The sequence below is a fragment of the Balaenoptera musculus genome, chromosome 20, assembly GCF_009873245.2.
Source record: "Balaenoptera musculus isolate JJ_BM4_2016_0621 chromosome 20, mBalMus1.pri.v3, whole genome shotgun sequence".
Classification (NCBI taxonomy): domain Eukaryota; kingdom Metazoa; phylum Chordata; class Mammalia; order Artiodactyla; family Balaenopteridae; genus Balaenoptera; species Balaenoptera musculus.
In genome coordinates this window covers 9604739-9616755 of record NC_045804.1, presented here as the reverse complement: position 1 = coordinate 9616755, position 12017 = coordinate 9604739, and the positions used below count along the sequence as shown (strand labels likewise).

General features: G+C 57.0%; 2 protein-coding genes across 2 annotated transcripts in view; one reads left to right on the top strand and one right to left on the bottom strand.

Annotated features, from left to right (window-relative positions):
• Positions 1-12017, bottom strand: part of PGS1 (phosphatidylglycerophosphate synthase 1) — a 66438-nt gene that overhangs the window by 7144 nt on the left and 47277 nt on the right. The gene's annotated exons all lie outside the window — the stretch shown is intronic.
• Positions 1-12017, top strand: part of DNAH17 (dynein axonemal heavy chain 17) — a 116840-nt gene that overhangs the window by 96117 nt on the left and 8706 nt on the right. The window contains exons 67-73 of the mRNA XM_036836416.1: positions 46-186; positions 393-563; positions 2142-2264; positions 2840-3033; positions 6124-6272; positions 7074-7201; positions 8984-9211. Of these exons, the coding sequence (XP_036692311.1) occupies positions 46-186; positions 393-563; positions 2142-2264; positions 2840-3033; positions 6124-6272; positions 7074-7201; positions 8984-9211 (1134 nt within the window). The remainder of the gene's footprint in view (positions 1-45; positions 187-392; positions 564-2141; positions 2265-2839; positions 3034-6123; positions 6273-7073; positions 7202-8983; positions 9212-12017) is intronic.

Sequence of the window (12017 nt, the reverse complement as noted above, 5' to 3'; positions counted from 1 at the left end):
TGTCTACATAGGTCTTCTGCCCATTTTTTGATTGTTTGCTTTGAGGTGCAAGAGGCAAAAATCACAGAAGTTAAAATCAACGAGGCGAGAGAGAACTATCGGCCAGCTGCGGAGAGGGCGTCCCTGCTGTACTTCATCCTGAACGACCTCAACAAGATCAACCCCATCTACCAGTTCTCGCTCAAGGTGCGGCTGCATCCGGGCCCGGGGTCTGGGGCCACTGGGGCCCAGGCTGCAGGTGGGCTTGGGGGGTGGGAGCCAGGGCACCAGGCCTGACCAGCACCAGCACCCGGGTCCGAGCAGTGCCCCAGAGCCCGCATGGGCAGAATGGAGCAGCCGAGCAGCCCACCCGCAAAAGCCCCCTGCATTCGGTGACCCCCCCCAACAACCAGGCCTTCAACGTGGTGTTCGAGAAGGCCATCCAGAAGACCGCCCCCGCCGACGAGGTCAAACAGCGCGTGATCAACCTGACGGACGAGATCACCTACTCCGTGTACATGTACACGGCCCGTGGGCTCTTCGAGCGAGACAAACTCATCTTCCTCGCACAGCTGGCATTTCAGGTAACATCTGGCCTCAATGCCCCATGTGTGGTCCTTGGACCGGCAGCACCGGAGCCCCGTGGGGTGAGCTGGGGGAGAGTGGGGGGAGAGTGGGGGTGGGGGGCGTGTTGGAAATGCAAATTCTCAGGCTCCGGCTCAGACCCAGTGGATCCAAACCTGCATTTTTAACAATATGCGGAACACACATGGGCTCTTGAGTTGGTACCAGGGAAGGTGTCCCAATGGGAGCCACTGAAGAGGAGGTCAGTTAAAGAGAGACGTCATTCTAGTCCCTTGAAGTCATGCCGAGCCGACAGTCCCGCCTCAGCGGTTAGCCCGCTGTGGATGGGAAAGAAAGGTACTAACGAGTAAACATCCCCCCCTGTTTTTACAGACCTGCTGAAATATTTAAAGATTTTGGTTCCACTAAATTGATTAAACAGCCTCTCCGCCACTTTGTTTGCACCGTGTTATAAGTGTTGTTGGGAACACGGATTTCATAGCTAGCTTGAGCATCAGTGTCAACCCAGCTTTCCATCCAAACTCCAACTTGGAATTAGGGGTCCAGGTTAAGGAGGTTTCTTTTCCACGTGAATCTCTGAGTAATGGGTTCACTGTTTCTCTCCCTGCTAAGAGGGCGTCAAGGTAAGTTTCCTTGATGCTCCCCCTAATTTTCCAGAGTAGAATGTATTCTTTTCAGGCCCAAGGAACTTTTTATTTTACTAAGATAAAAAAAAAAAAGAGACCCTGACTCAGGGGAAACTCTCTGTGGAGTCTGGGAAAGCAGCCGTGTGAGCTCCTGACTGGGGAGGTTACAGTGACCACGGCCCCGGCTCCCCTGCCGTCCATCTGAGATGAAGGGGCTGGGCCAGTTGCCCAACAAGCCACTTCAGTGACCAAGACAGGGCCTGCTAGAAGCCCAGAGAGCTTGTGCGCACAAGTGGCAAGGTGACTTTGAATGTGACCAGAAAACGTATATACCCAAAAGAACTGAAAACATGTATTCAAACAAATACATGCATATAAACATTCATGGCAGCATTATTCACAGCAGCCAAAAGGCAGAAACAACCCAAATGTCCAACGACAGACTATTGGGTAAACAAGATGTGGTCTCTCCGTACACTGGCCCATTATTTGTCCATAAAAAGAATGAAGCACTGACACACGCTACAACACGGATGAACCTTGAAAACACGCTCAGATGCAAAAGGCCTCGTGTTGTATGATTCCATTTACTGGAAATGTCCAGAACAGGCAAATCTGTAGAGACAGAGAGTAGACTGATGGTTGCCTGAGGGTGGGACTGCTGAAGGGTAGGGGCTTTGCCTCTGGGGTGATGAAAAAGCTCTGCACCTGGACAGCGGTGATGGTTGTACAACAGTGTGAATGCACTAAATGCCACTGGATTTTAGACTATAATAGGGTTAAAATGGTGCATTTTTATGCTGTGTGTATTGTACCGCAATTTAAAAACAAACAAGGTGCTGACCAAGCTTTGGGCTGACCCCAAAGGGGCAGGACAGTGCTTCCCCTGCAGGCAAGGGGTGTGAGCCCCTGTTGTAGGACAACATCTAAGCGAGCCCCACGGCCCCTCAGGTCTTGTCCATGAAGAAAGAGCTGAACCCGGTGGAGCTGGATTTCCTTCTGCGGTTCCCGTTCAAGGCCGGGGTCGTGTCACCCGTGGACTTCCTGCAGCATCAGGGATGGGGCGGCATCAAGGTTGGCCTTCAGACTTGAACACTGTGTTCTCTCCCCACCTCGCGGCCTCTCCTGGTCGCCCTGGACATGTCTACAAGGTGCTCCCGGCCGTAACATTCAGTAGAACGTGGAGGCCTCAGAGGTGGGACCAGGCACTGCTGGGCTGCCTGCCAGCTCACGGGGATTTTGCTGTCCTACTGCAATGCAGCAACTTCACCATCACGTCCCTGCAGGCGGCAAGCTGAGCCGCGATGGGCCCCAGGGTGTGTCCAGGGGTCGCCCCTCCGCCGCTTCCCCTCACTTCCAGGAAAATGCAAAGTGTCAAGGCTACTCCTCAGAATCCTGGGGCCCTCACTGTGTCAGTTCAGACAGACCAGAGGAAGGCGGCCCCCTGGGATGAGCAGGGCCCCTGTTGCAGAGCCCCCGAGAAGCAGCCAGGAGTCGCATCCCCGATCAGATTCCTCCCTCGTCCCAGCCATTCATCCCCAGCCGCTCATGGTTTGAGCGACAGGCCCCAGGGTCATGCTTTTCCCGGAGCCCGCGGGGAAGGCGCCCACCGGTACGGGGGGGAGAGCTGAAAGGCCGTCTGCCCCCAGGCCCTCTCGGAGATGGATGAGTTCAAGAACCTGGATAGCGACATCGAGGGATCCGCCAAGCGGTGGAAGAAGCTCGTGGAGTCAGAAGCCCCCGAAAAGGAGATCTTCCCCAAGGAGTGGAAGAACAAAACGGCACTGCAGAAGCTGTGCATGGTGAGGTGCATGCGGCCCGACCGCATGACCTACGCTGTCAAGTGAGTGCCCCCATCCCCACACCACCCCCGCCCCAGCCTGGGCCTGGGCCTGGGCCTGGGCCTCAGGGCTGGGGAGTGGGAACCTCGGCCACATAGTGGACGGGATCCCATCCCACCCACCAATTCCCGTTCTGAGTTCTCGTAGCTCTGGGGTCTCCGAAGGTGGCCAACAGGAACCCCCGCCTCCCCTGACCCTGGGTGAGGAGAGGCACCCCGAGATAAGCGACGGGAAGATAAAACTCCCCGGGTTGGCCACCAAGATTTTAAAAAAGCCTGTGCGCGCTGCCAGTGCAGGGGACACGGGTTCCAGCCCTGGTCCGGGAAGGTCCCACATGCTGCAGAGCAACTAAGCCCGTGCGCCACAACTCCTGAGCCTGTGCTCTAGAGCCTGTGAGCCACAACTACTGAGCCTGCGAGCCACAACTACTGAGCCCGTGTGCCGCAACTACTGAAGCCCGCGCACCTAGAGCCCATGCACCTCAACAAGAGAAGCCACCGCAATGAGAATCCCGCGCACCACAACGTAGAGTAGCCCCCGCTCACCACAACTAGAGAAAGCCCGCGTGCAGCAACGAAGACCCAATGCAGCCAAAAATAAATAAATAAATAAATTTATTAAAAAAAAAAAAAGCCTGGGCGCGAATGACCTCCGAGGCCACGACCACGCGGGGTCCTTTAAGGATGCTGTGGGGAGAAAACAGTGGCAGAGCCATCAGCATCCGAGGACTTTCATGGCCTCAGTGGCTGGATTTAAAGTAAATCTTTTATTTTTACGGCTCGTTTGCAAAGAGAACCATTCTGCTTTCGTGAACAATCTCTCCGGACCTGAAACGCCTCCAGGACTGGAAACTTACCATCAGGTTTCAGCTCCCATTCCTTTCACTCCCCAAAGCACAGAAAGACTTCAGGAATATCAACAGCTGTAACATCTGCACGTCCGGCCCGGGCAGGCCATGGCGTCATGGGGGAGGGAGGGAATGAAACAGGCCCCGTTCTCAGAGGGGCGTCTTGGTTTTCCGTTTGTCCTAGTGGCCTGAAAGCCACCAGATTTCCCAAAAGACGCCCACGTCCCTAATAGAATTCCCCTCTGACAAAGCAGAGGCCTGACTCACACCCACTGGTTGTTCACAGATGTGTGTTTCTGTTCTGCTTTGTTTTCCCGGGACTGAAGAGGAAAGGGACCACAAGGGGTTCTGGGTGCAGGAGGGGAGCAGGTGGAGTGAAGCAAGAAATCACGTCACGAGGGAGAGTGGAGCTGGTCCAGGGAGAAAGCAGGAAGGCGTCCCGGGAAGGTCAGACACAGTGTGGGGAAGGCCAAGGCGAAGGGCACTGAGCATCTAGGGGGACACTGCCCACCGGGCGAGCTGAGCACGTGTCCAGACCCACGGCCCCCAGAGCACTCTTGAGAGTCACCCGAGCCACCACGGCAGAAAACACATCAGGACCGCGTGGGCGACTGCAAACGCCAGGCGAACCCAAGTCATGCTCTGCGACGGTCGCGAGGAAAGCAGATTCACCTCCCGAATCAAACATGGCAGTGGAGCTCAGGAGCAAGGAAATTCAACTCCAAGTCCACGGCGAATAGTAATAACAAACAGTCGTCAAGAGAGTGGGTGCCAGACGCGCTCAGAGCCTTCCCCCCCAACCCTGGGTTCACTCCGCCCTCCGCCAACCCTTCGAGCCAGGCACCTCCCCTCCTCCGGGTCCACAGGCCCAGGGAGGGTAACTCGCCCATGGCGGGGCGGGGTGCTGGCAACGGGCTCCCCAGAACAGCAGCCTGGGTCTGTAGCACCTGCCAGCGTGCAAGCCGCTGGGGGCGGCTCCAGCACCCCTGTGCCCAGGACACAGCGCCAGGAGCAGCGGAGCCCAACCGGAACCAGGCACCCACTATTCTGCATCATCACTTCAGCCGTAGAGAATGACCATGTGGCCCGGCCACGTCAGGAGCAGCAGGGAGCTCGTGACATTCCTGCCCCAGGCAGGACCTGTACCTTCTAGAATTCCTTCCCGGGCAAGGATACTAGCACTGACATTCCGGGTCAATTCCAAAGGCCAGAATCAAGCACAACCAGGGGCCTTGAGCAGGAGCCCCCCCACCGGCCTGTGGTCAGCACTGGCTCAGGAGTCTGTACAGAAGCCAGCAAAGGCCAGACCGGGGAGCGAATGACAGGTATCATTCCCACGGGAGTGGGAAGGCCCGCCTGGCACCCGCCCGCAGACTCCCCGTTGACTCAGAGGGAAGCTTCTATGTGAACAGGTCCACCCACGGGTCTCCACGAGGCTCAGAGCGCTCAGATTGCCGACTCCTTGGGCATAAGTGCGTCCTCTCCAGGGAGGCTGCCATCATCCTTCTTTCAAAGACCGCACTGGACATAAGTTTAGCTCCTGTGGTTCATTCAGATACAGTGAGCTCGGCCACCTGTGGTCAAGGGAGAGGAGCAGAGAGCTGAGATCCCAAGGTCACCCTAAGAGGGGCCTCGACTGACCCCAGCCTTATCAGGGTGAAGATAGAGTTTGGGGCTTGGAACAGAGGGGTGCTTATGTAAAGAGAAGTTTGGGTTTTTCCTGTGACTTTCCTGATGATCAATGTTTTGCGGTCCTTGGAGCTCACCAAAGCGACTCTAATGCACGCGTCCTTCCTCCTCAGAGCCCCCGTCGGGGGAGATCCTCAGGACGCGGAGGCCGATCTAGGTTCTGCCCCTTGTTGCTGCCCTGGTCTGGAGAGCAGATAGGAAGTGTGTGGGAAACAGGAAGTCACTAGAAACTGATCCCTTCCTTGGGAGCGCTGAGGTGTGGTCACCTGGAACGCTTGCGGCCCGGATTCCCTCCCGGTTGACCTTGCATGCCTTTGAAAGTGCAGGTGGCATCAGCTGGCTGAGAGCCTCTCATCCGTCTGTGCACAGGTGGCCGGGAGCAAAGGGTGCCCAGCGCGAACACCGCCAAATACCACACACGCTCCCCCCCACCATCCCTGCCTGCAGGAGGCCCCTGTAGAGACCGCCTTTCCAGCTAGAGGCCCTTCTCTGCCTAAGAAAGTCCCCCAGAAAAATGGTCCCTCCCCTTGGGTCTGACCAAGCGTGTCCCCCTCAGGAACTTTGTGGAGGAGAAGATGGGCAGCAAGTTCGTGGAGGGCCGGAGCGTTGAGTTCTCCAAGTCCTACGAGGAGAGCAGCCCCTCCACCCCCATCTTCTTCATCCTCTCCCCGGGCGCTGACCCCCTGAAGGACGTGGAGGCCCTGGGTAAGTGCAGCCGGGTCTGGGGAGAAGCGAGTCCAAACCGCAGAGAGACGGCCCTTCACACCCACTAGCAGGGCAGGTATCAGACACACGGAAATGACAGGGGTCGGGAGGATGTGGAGAGACGGGGGCCTGTGCACTGCTGGTGGGAACGTGAGCAGGTGGTCCCTCCCTAAGTCACACATCGAGTCACCACATGTCCCGGCAATTCCACTCCTGGCGACGTTCCCAACGGAGCCGAGAACAGGTGTCCAAACAAACAGGTCCCCTCACAACGGCCAAAAGGTAGATCCAACCCACACGTCCACCAGCTGATGAATGGCTGATGGCAAAGTGGTAAATTCATAAAAGGGAACGAAGCACTGACACAGGCTACACCGTGGACGGAACGAGAAGACACTGTGCCGAAGGCAGGAAGCTAGACACAAAAGGCTCCACGTTATACGATTCCTTGTATCTGAAACGTCCAGAACTGGGGAATCCGTAGAGGCAGAAGGCAGATTAGTGGTTGCCAGGGGCTGGGGCGGGAACAGGATGCAGAATGACTGTTTAATGGGTACAGGGCTTCCTTCTGGGGCGATAAAAATGTCCTGGAACCAGATAAACAGTCGCACGACACTGAATTGTTAAATGTCCCTAAATCGTACACTTTAAGATGGCTTTTAAAGTGGTACATTTGATGTTATGTGTATTTTACCACCATCTTAAAAGGGGGAGGGTGTGGAATTCCCAGCTGTGGATCACGGAAGCTCCATTTTTGTCATTCAGCTGTCCCCATGCTTTTCCTGTTTTCCTTTCCTTTAGGGAAAAAATTGGGATTTACCATAGACAACGGGAAACTCCATAACGTGTCCCTGGGGCAGGGACAAGAGGTGGTGGCGGAGAATGCCCTGGACATGGCTGTGGAGAAGGGACACTGGGTCATTCTGCAGGTACGGGGGTGGGCGGCACCCGTGCCTCTTGGGCGAGGGCTCCCAGCCTCAGCGCCCGCGGGGCTTGGCCTGAAGGCCTGAAAGAAAGCAGGTTATGGGATTCGCGTTCACAAGCGTGGCTGGGAATCCTACAGCCCCTGAAGGAGGGGGCAGGAGGCGCCCACGCCAAGCACAGCTCTGCCTGGGTTGGCAGGTGGTATGAGGCATCACCACTGAACGTGTGGATTCTTCAGCAGTGAGAAAGGCATCCCCTCCTCCCCCTTGTTGGCTCGACTGCCCCTCCTCGGTCCTGCAGCCTCTCCAAGCACCACCCCCCCCGACCACCGCCAGGTCCCGGCTGGCCCCCCTGCAGGCCCGCCTCGGCTTCTGCAGACCCACGGCATGTCCACAGGGCCTAGCCTGGTCCCACGCGGGGACCTCAGCTTCGAGTCATTTCTTTCTGTTCATTTCCTTTTACAACATGATCGCCCTGACAAGTCCAGTTACCATCTGTCACCAAAGACATTACCTCATATTCCCCACACTGTACATTTCATACCTGTGACTCTTCTATTTTGTAACTGGAAGTGTGTACCTCTTAATCGCCCGCACCTATTTCTCTCCTCCCCCCACCCCTCTGGCAGCCACCTGTTTGTGCTCTGTATCTGTGACTCTCTTTCTGTTTTGCTATGTTTGTTCATCTGTTTTGCTTTTTAGATTCCACGTACAAGTGAAATCATACAGTATTTGTCTTTCTCTGTCTGACTTATTTCACTTAGCATCATATTCTCTAGGTCCGGCCATGTTGCCGCAGGTGGCAACATTTCATTCCTTTTTATGGCTAGTATTCCATTGTGTATATACACCGCGTCTTCTTTCCCCACTCACCTGTTGATGGGCACTTAAGTTGCTCCCACATCTTGGCAACTGTGAATAATGCTCCTATGAACATAGGGGTGCACATATCTTTTGGAATCAGTGTTTTCATTTTCTTTGGATAAATACCCAGAATTGGAATTACTGGATGACACGGTAGTTCTATTTTTCATTTTGTGAGGCGCCTCCAAACTGTTTTCCATAGTGGCTGCGCCAATTTACAATCCCACCAACAGTGCACGAGGGTTCTCTTTTCTCCAAGTCATTTCTTTTTTTTTTTTATTAATGTATTTATTTATTATTTTTGGCTGCGTTGGGTCTTTGTTGCTGCGCGCGGGCTTTCTCTAGTTGCGGCAAGCGGGGGCTACTCTTCGTTGCGGTGCGCGGGCTTCTCATTGCGGTGGCTTCTCTTGTTGTGGAGCACGGGCTCTAGGGCGCACGGGCTTCAGCAGTTGTGGCACATGGGCTCAGTAGTTGTGGCTCACGGGCTCTAGAGCGCAGGCTCAGTAGTTGTGGCGCACGGGCTTTGTTGCTCCGCAGCATGTGGGATCTTCCCGGACCAGGGCTCGAACCCGTGTCCCCTGCATTGGCAGGCAGATTCTTAACCACTGCGCCACCAGGGAAGTCCCTCCAAGTCATTTCTTTTTACCCAGGCCTCTCAGAGGAGGGGTGGGGACCATATAATCTCAGCCCTTATGCCGGTGGAGGGCGGGAAGGACTCGCCACAAGGCTGGAGGTCCTGAACGAACTGAGGACAAGCTTCAACTCTGGGGCCTCAGTTGCTCAGTGAAATTATCGAGCGTGGCCAGCGCCCCGGGAAGGGCGGACAGCGGGGTGGGGAGTGCGGGTGCCACTGGGGAGGGGCCTGCCCTGTGGGCCCGGGGTGGGGAGGAGTGAGCGGGCACTTAGCCCTGGTCTTGGCCGCAGAACATCCACCTGGTGGCCCGCTGGCTGAGCGCCCTGGACAAGAAGCTGGAGCGCTACAGCGTCGGCAGCCACGATGACTACCGCGTGTTCCTCAGCGCCGAGCCGGCCCCCGGCCCCGAGTCCCACATCATCCCCCAGGGCATCCTGGAGAACGCCATCAAAATCACCAACGAGCCGCCCACGGGCATGTACGCCAACCTGCACAAGGCCCTGGACCTCTTCACCCAGGTAGCGTGGCCTCCCCCCACGCCCCGCGCCTGGCCCAGCGTCAGCGCCTGCCGGTTCTCTCCCGCCCACGCCACCCCCAACACGCACACACTCCTTGAGCCACAAAATGAACAGATCCCCGAAGGACTGTGCAAAATGCAACTGATCTAAAGTGCCTGGCGCACAGCTTCATAGAGCAGAAATGCGTATCGCCCATCAGTTTCATGACCTGCACGTCAGCCCCGGTAAGTGCGGGCCGGGTCCTCGGTTTGTCCGAGCACCTTAGGAAGGGGCCAAGCTCCCGAGGTGGTTCCCTGAGGGCCATTCAGCCTCGCTGGGGCCACAGTGCCGCCCAGACCCCTGCTCTCACTCCCCGTGAGACGCGATGCTGTGGGAAGGCCGGGTGCGGAGGGGATGGGGCCGCAGCGCCCGGCTGGAGGGCGGTGGTGACAGACGGGAGGGCGGTAGTGCCCGCCGCACAGGGCTCCGTGCTCTGGTCCCAGGCCCAGTCTTCCTCCCTCGACAAGTAGGCCCCACTGCCTTGTGGAGGGACGCCGGGTGCCCTGGCCCTCCAGGGTGGGTAGGGGGGCCTCGGCCTGCCTGTCCACGCTGTGTCTGCCTGGACCTTTGTTCCCGTGACTCCTCCCCCGTCCAAACCTCCCAGCCCCCAACCTGCCAGGTGTGTAGCCTTCCCTGGCACCCCTGCTCCCCTCCACAAATCCCTAGCATCTGTGTCCATTCTTTTGGTACCTGATCTTCATCTGTTCTATACTAGAACTTTCTGGGTGCACGCATTTGGTTTCCCAAGTGAGTCTAAAACCGTTTTGAAGAAGAAACCCCGTATTCTCTGATAATACCCAACAAAGATCTACGTATGGAGCACATTGTGCCAATGTTGCGTAACGTCTATATCTGATCTCTTTAATTTATGTGACAATATCTGAGTCATCCACTAACCACTCCCTATGGGTTTAAAGGACCCACCAAGGTCAGAGTGTAAAGTCACAGAGAATGGAAAGCAGGAAAACAGATGTGCAGACCGGGTCCTTCCTCCAAACAGTACGTCCGTGTGCCCAGGATGTGGTAGGCTCAGGGAACAAACAATGAACAAGATCCGTTATGCGGGTGACTGGCCTGAGTCTGGTGAGGGGCGTGGACGCGTTCACAGGAGTGAGAACAGGGTGTGATGCACGTGTGGGGACATGCACGGAGCCCCAGGGCGACGCAGCTCACACTGGGGGCCGCAGGCCGGTGCGGGGTCCCAGAGCTGTTTGCTGCTGTCTGTGCTGAGTCAGCACGGAGGTGGAGAGGAGGCATGCGGTGAATTCTGTAGCATTTCGACATCGCTGTCGATCCGAGCACGTGATCCGTTTTTCATTTCTATCACATTTTGCTAAAATATCAGTCCGTGATGGAGTGGGGGAGGGTGGCGAGGTCGGCGGGAAGCTGGTCCCCCACTTGCCGGAGTCTGGGACCTGCTCCAGCCCGCAGAGTGGCTCCCGAGCCAGGCTTGGCCGGGAGGTGGGTGTCGAGGTAGAGACAGCCGACGCCCGAGGGGCAAGCAACAGAAAATGCAACAGCCTCTGGGCCCGGGGAGCAGCTCCCCACGGTGCGTGGAGCCCGCTGGGGCCTCTGGCAGGGGACATGGGGGCTGGGAGGATGCAGAGGGGCTGCTGGGCTCTGGGGAGATGTTCTGGCTGCTTGGAGTCAGCGGGAAGCGCAGTGGAGCAGGAGTGAGGAGGGGCCGCCCGGCTGAGGACAGGCGAGCGGGGACGTGGCCGGGGCTTGCTGAGGTGCTCGAGGGCTCCCTAACTCTGTGCATCACCTAAGGCGTCTGCAAAGATCGGAAGGGAAGCCATGAGGAAAGCTGGGCCCTGTTGCTTCCCGACGGGACCCTCCCAAGATCGGGGGCTCACTGCCTTCACAGAGTTTCACAGGAAGAGGCAGTGGTGGCTGGGACGCGCCCAGACCATCCTCGGGCACCTCTGTGACCACGGAGCCCAGAGGCCCGGGAGGCCAGTGATGAGCGCTCCAGCCAGAGGGAAGTCTCTGGAGGCAGACGGAACCCGCCAGGCCTTCCCTCGTCCTCGGGCCCGGCGGCTTCCTCCCTCTGCTTGGCTGTCTCAGTCTGCACCCTTTCACGGCCGATGTCTGGAAGGGTCCAGCCAGGCCTGTCTCCTGGGCCCACAGCTGACAGGTGACGGCGCCGTCTCTATGACAGGCATTGAGGAAGGACCTGGGGGGGATGTTGGGGTGATGGAGCCCCCATGTGCGCCCCTCCCTTTCCATGTTTGCTGGAGGGTACCCCAGCCGGGCATCTGTGTCAGGGCTTCCATGGAATCAGGACAGGGCCCCTCCCTTGTTACACCTGGTGCATTTTTTCCTGGCACTTTTCCCCACGATGACCATTTGATAGGTGTCTGTCCCCTGGTCCAGCTTTCTGGCCGCCGTGCCTGCTGCCCCCACAGAGCACCCGGCCACTGGGAGGCACTCATAGGGCTGAGCGGGTGAAGAGGAGCCCAGCTTAACTTCCAGAAGCCTCTGTGTTCAGAGGCACCCACTTAGCAAAGACTAATCCGTTAAAGTCGCACAAACCCAGAGAGAACTGGGCTTCAGAATTTGGGCTGGGTTGGCCTTTCCCTGGGGCCACCTGCTTTCAGAAAGGGTTTGCTCAGCATCCCCTCCTCCTTTACAGATCGTTTTTGGCAAGTTTGGGGTACTGCTTGTGTGTAGATGATGGGGAACGTTGATGATTGCGGGGGAATTATATTGGGGAATATTTTATTAGGAAGATGTATCAATAATTTGACTTGTAACCAATACTTAA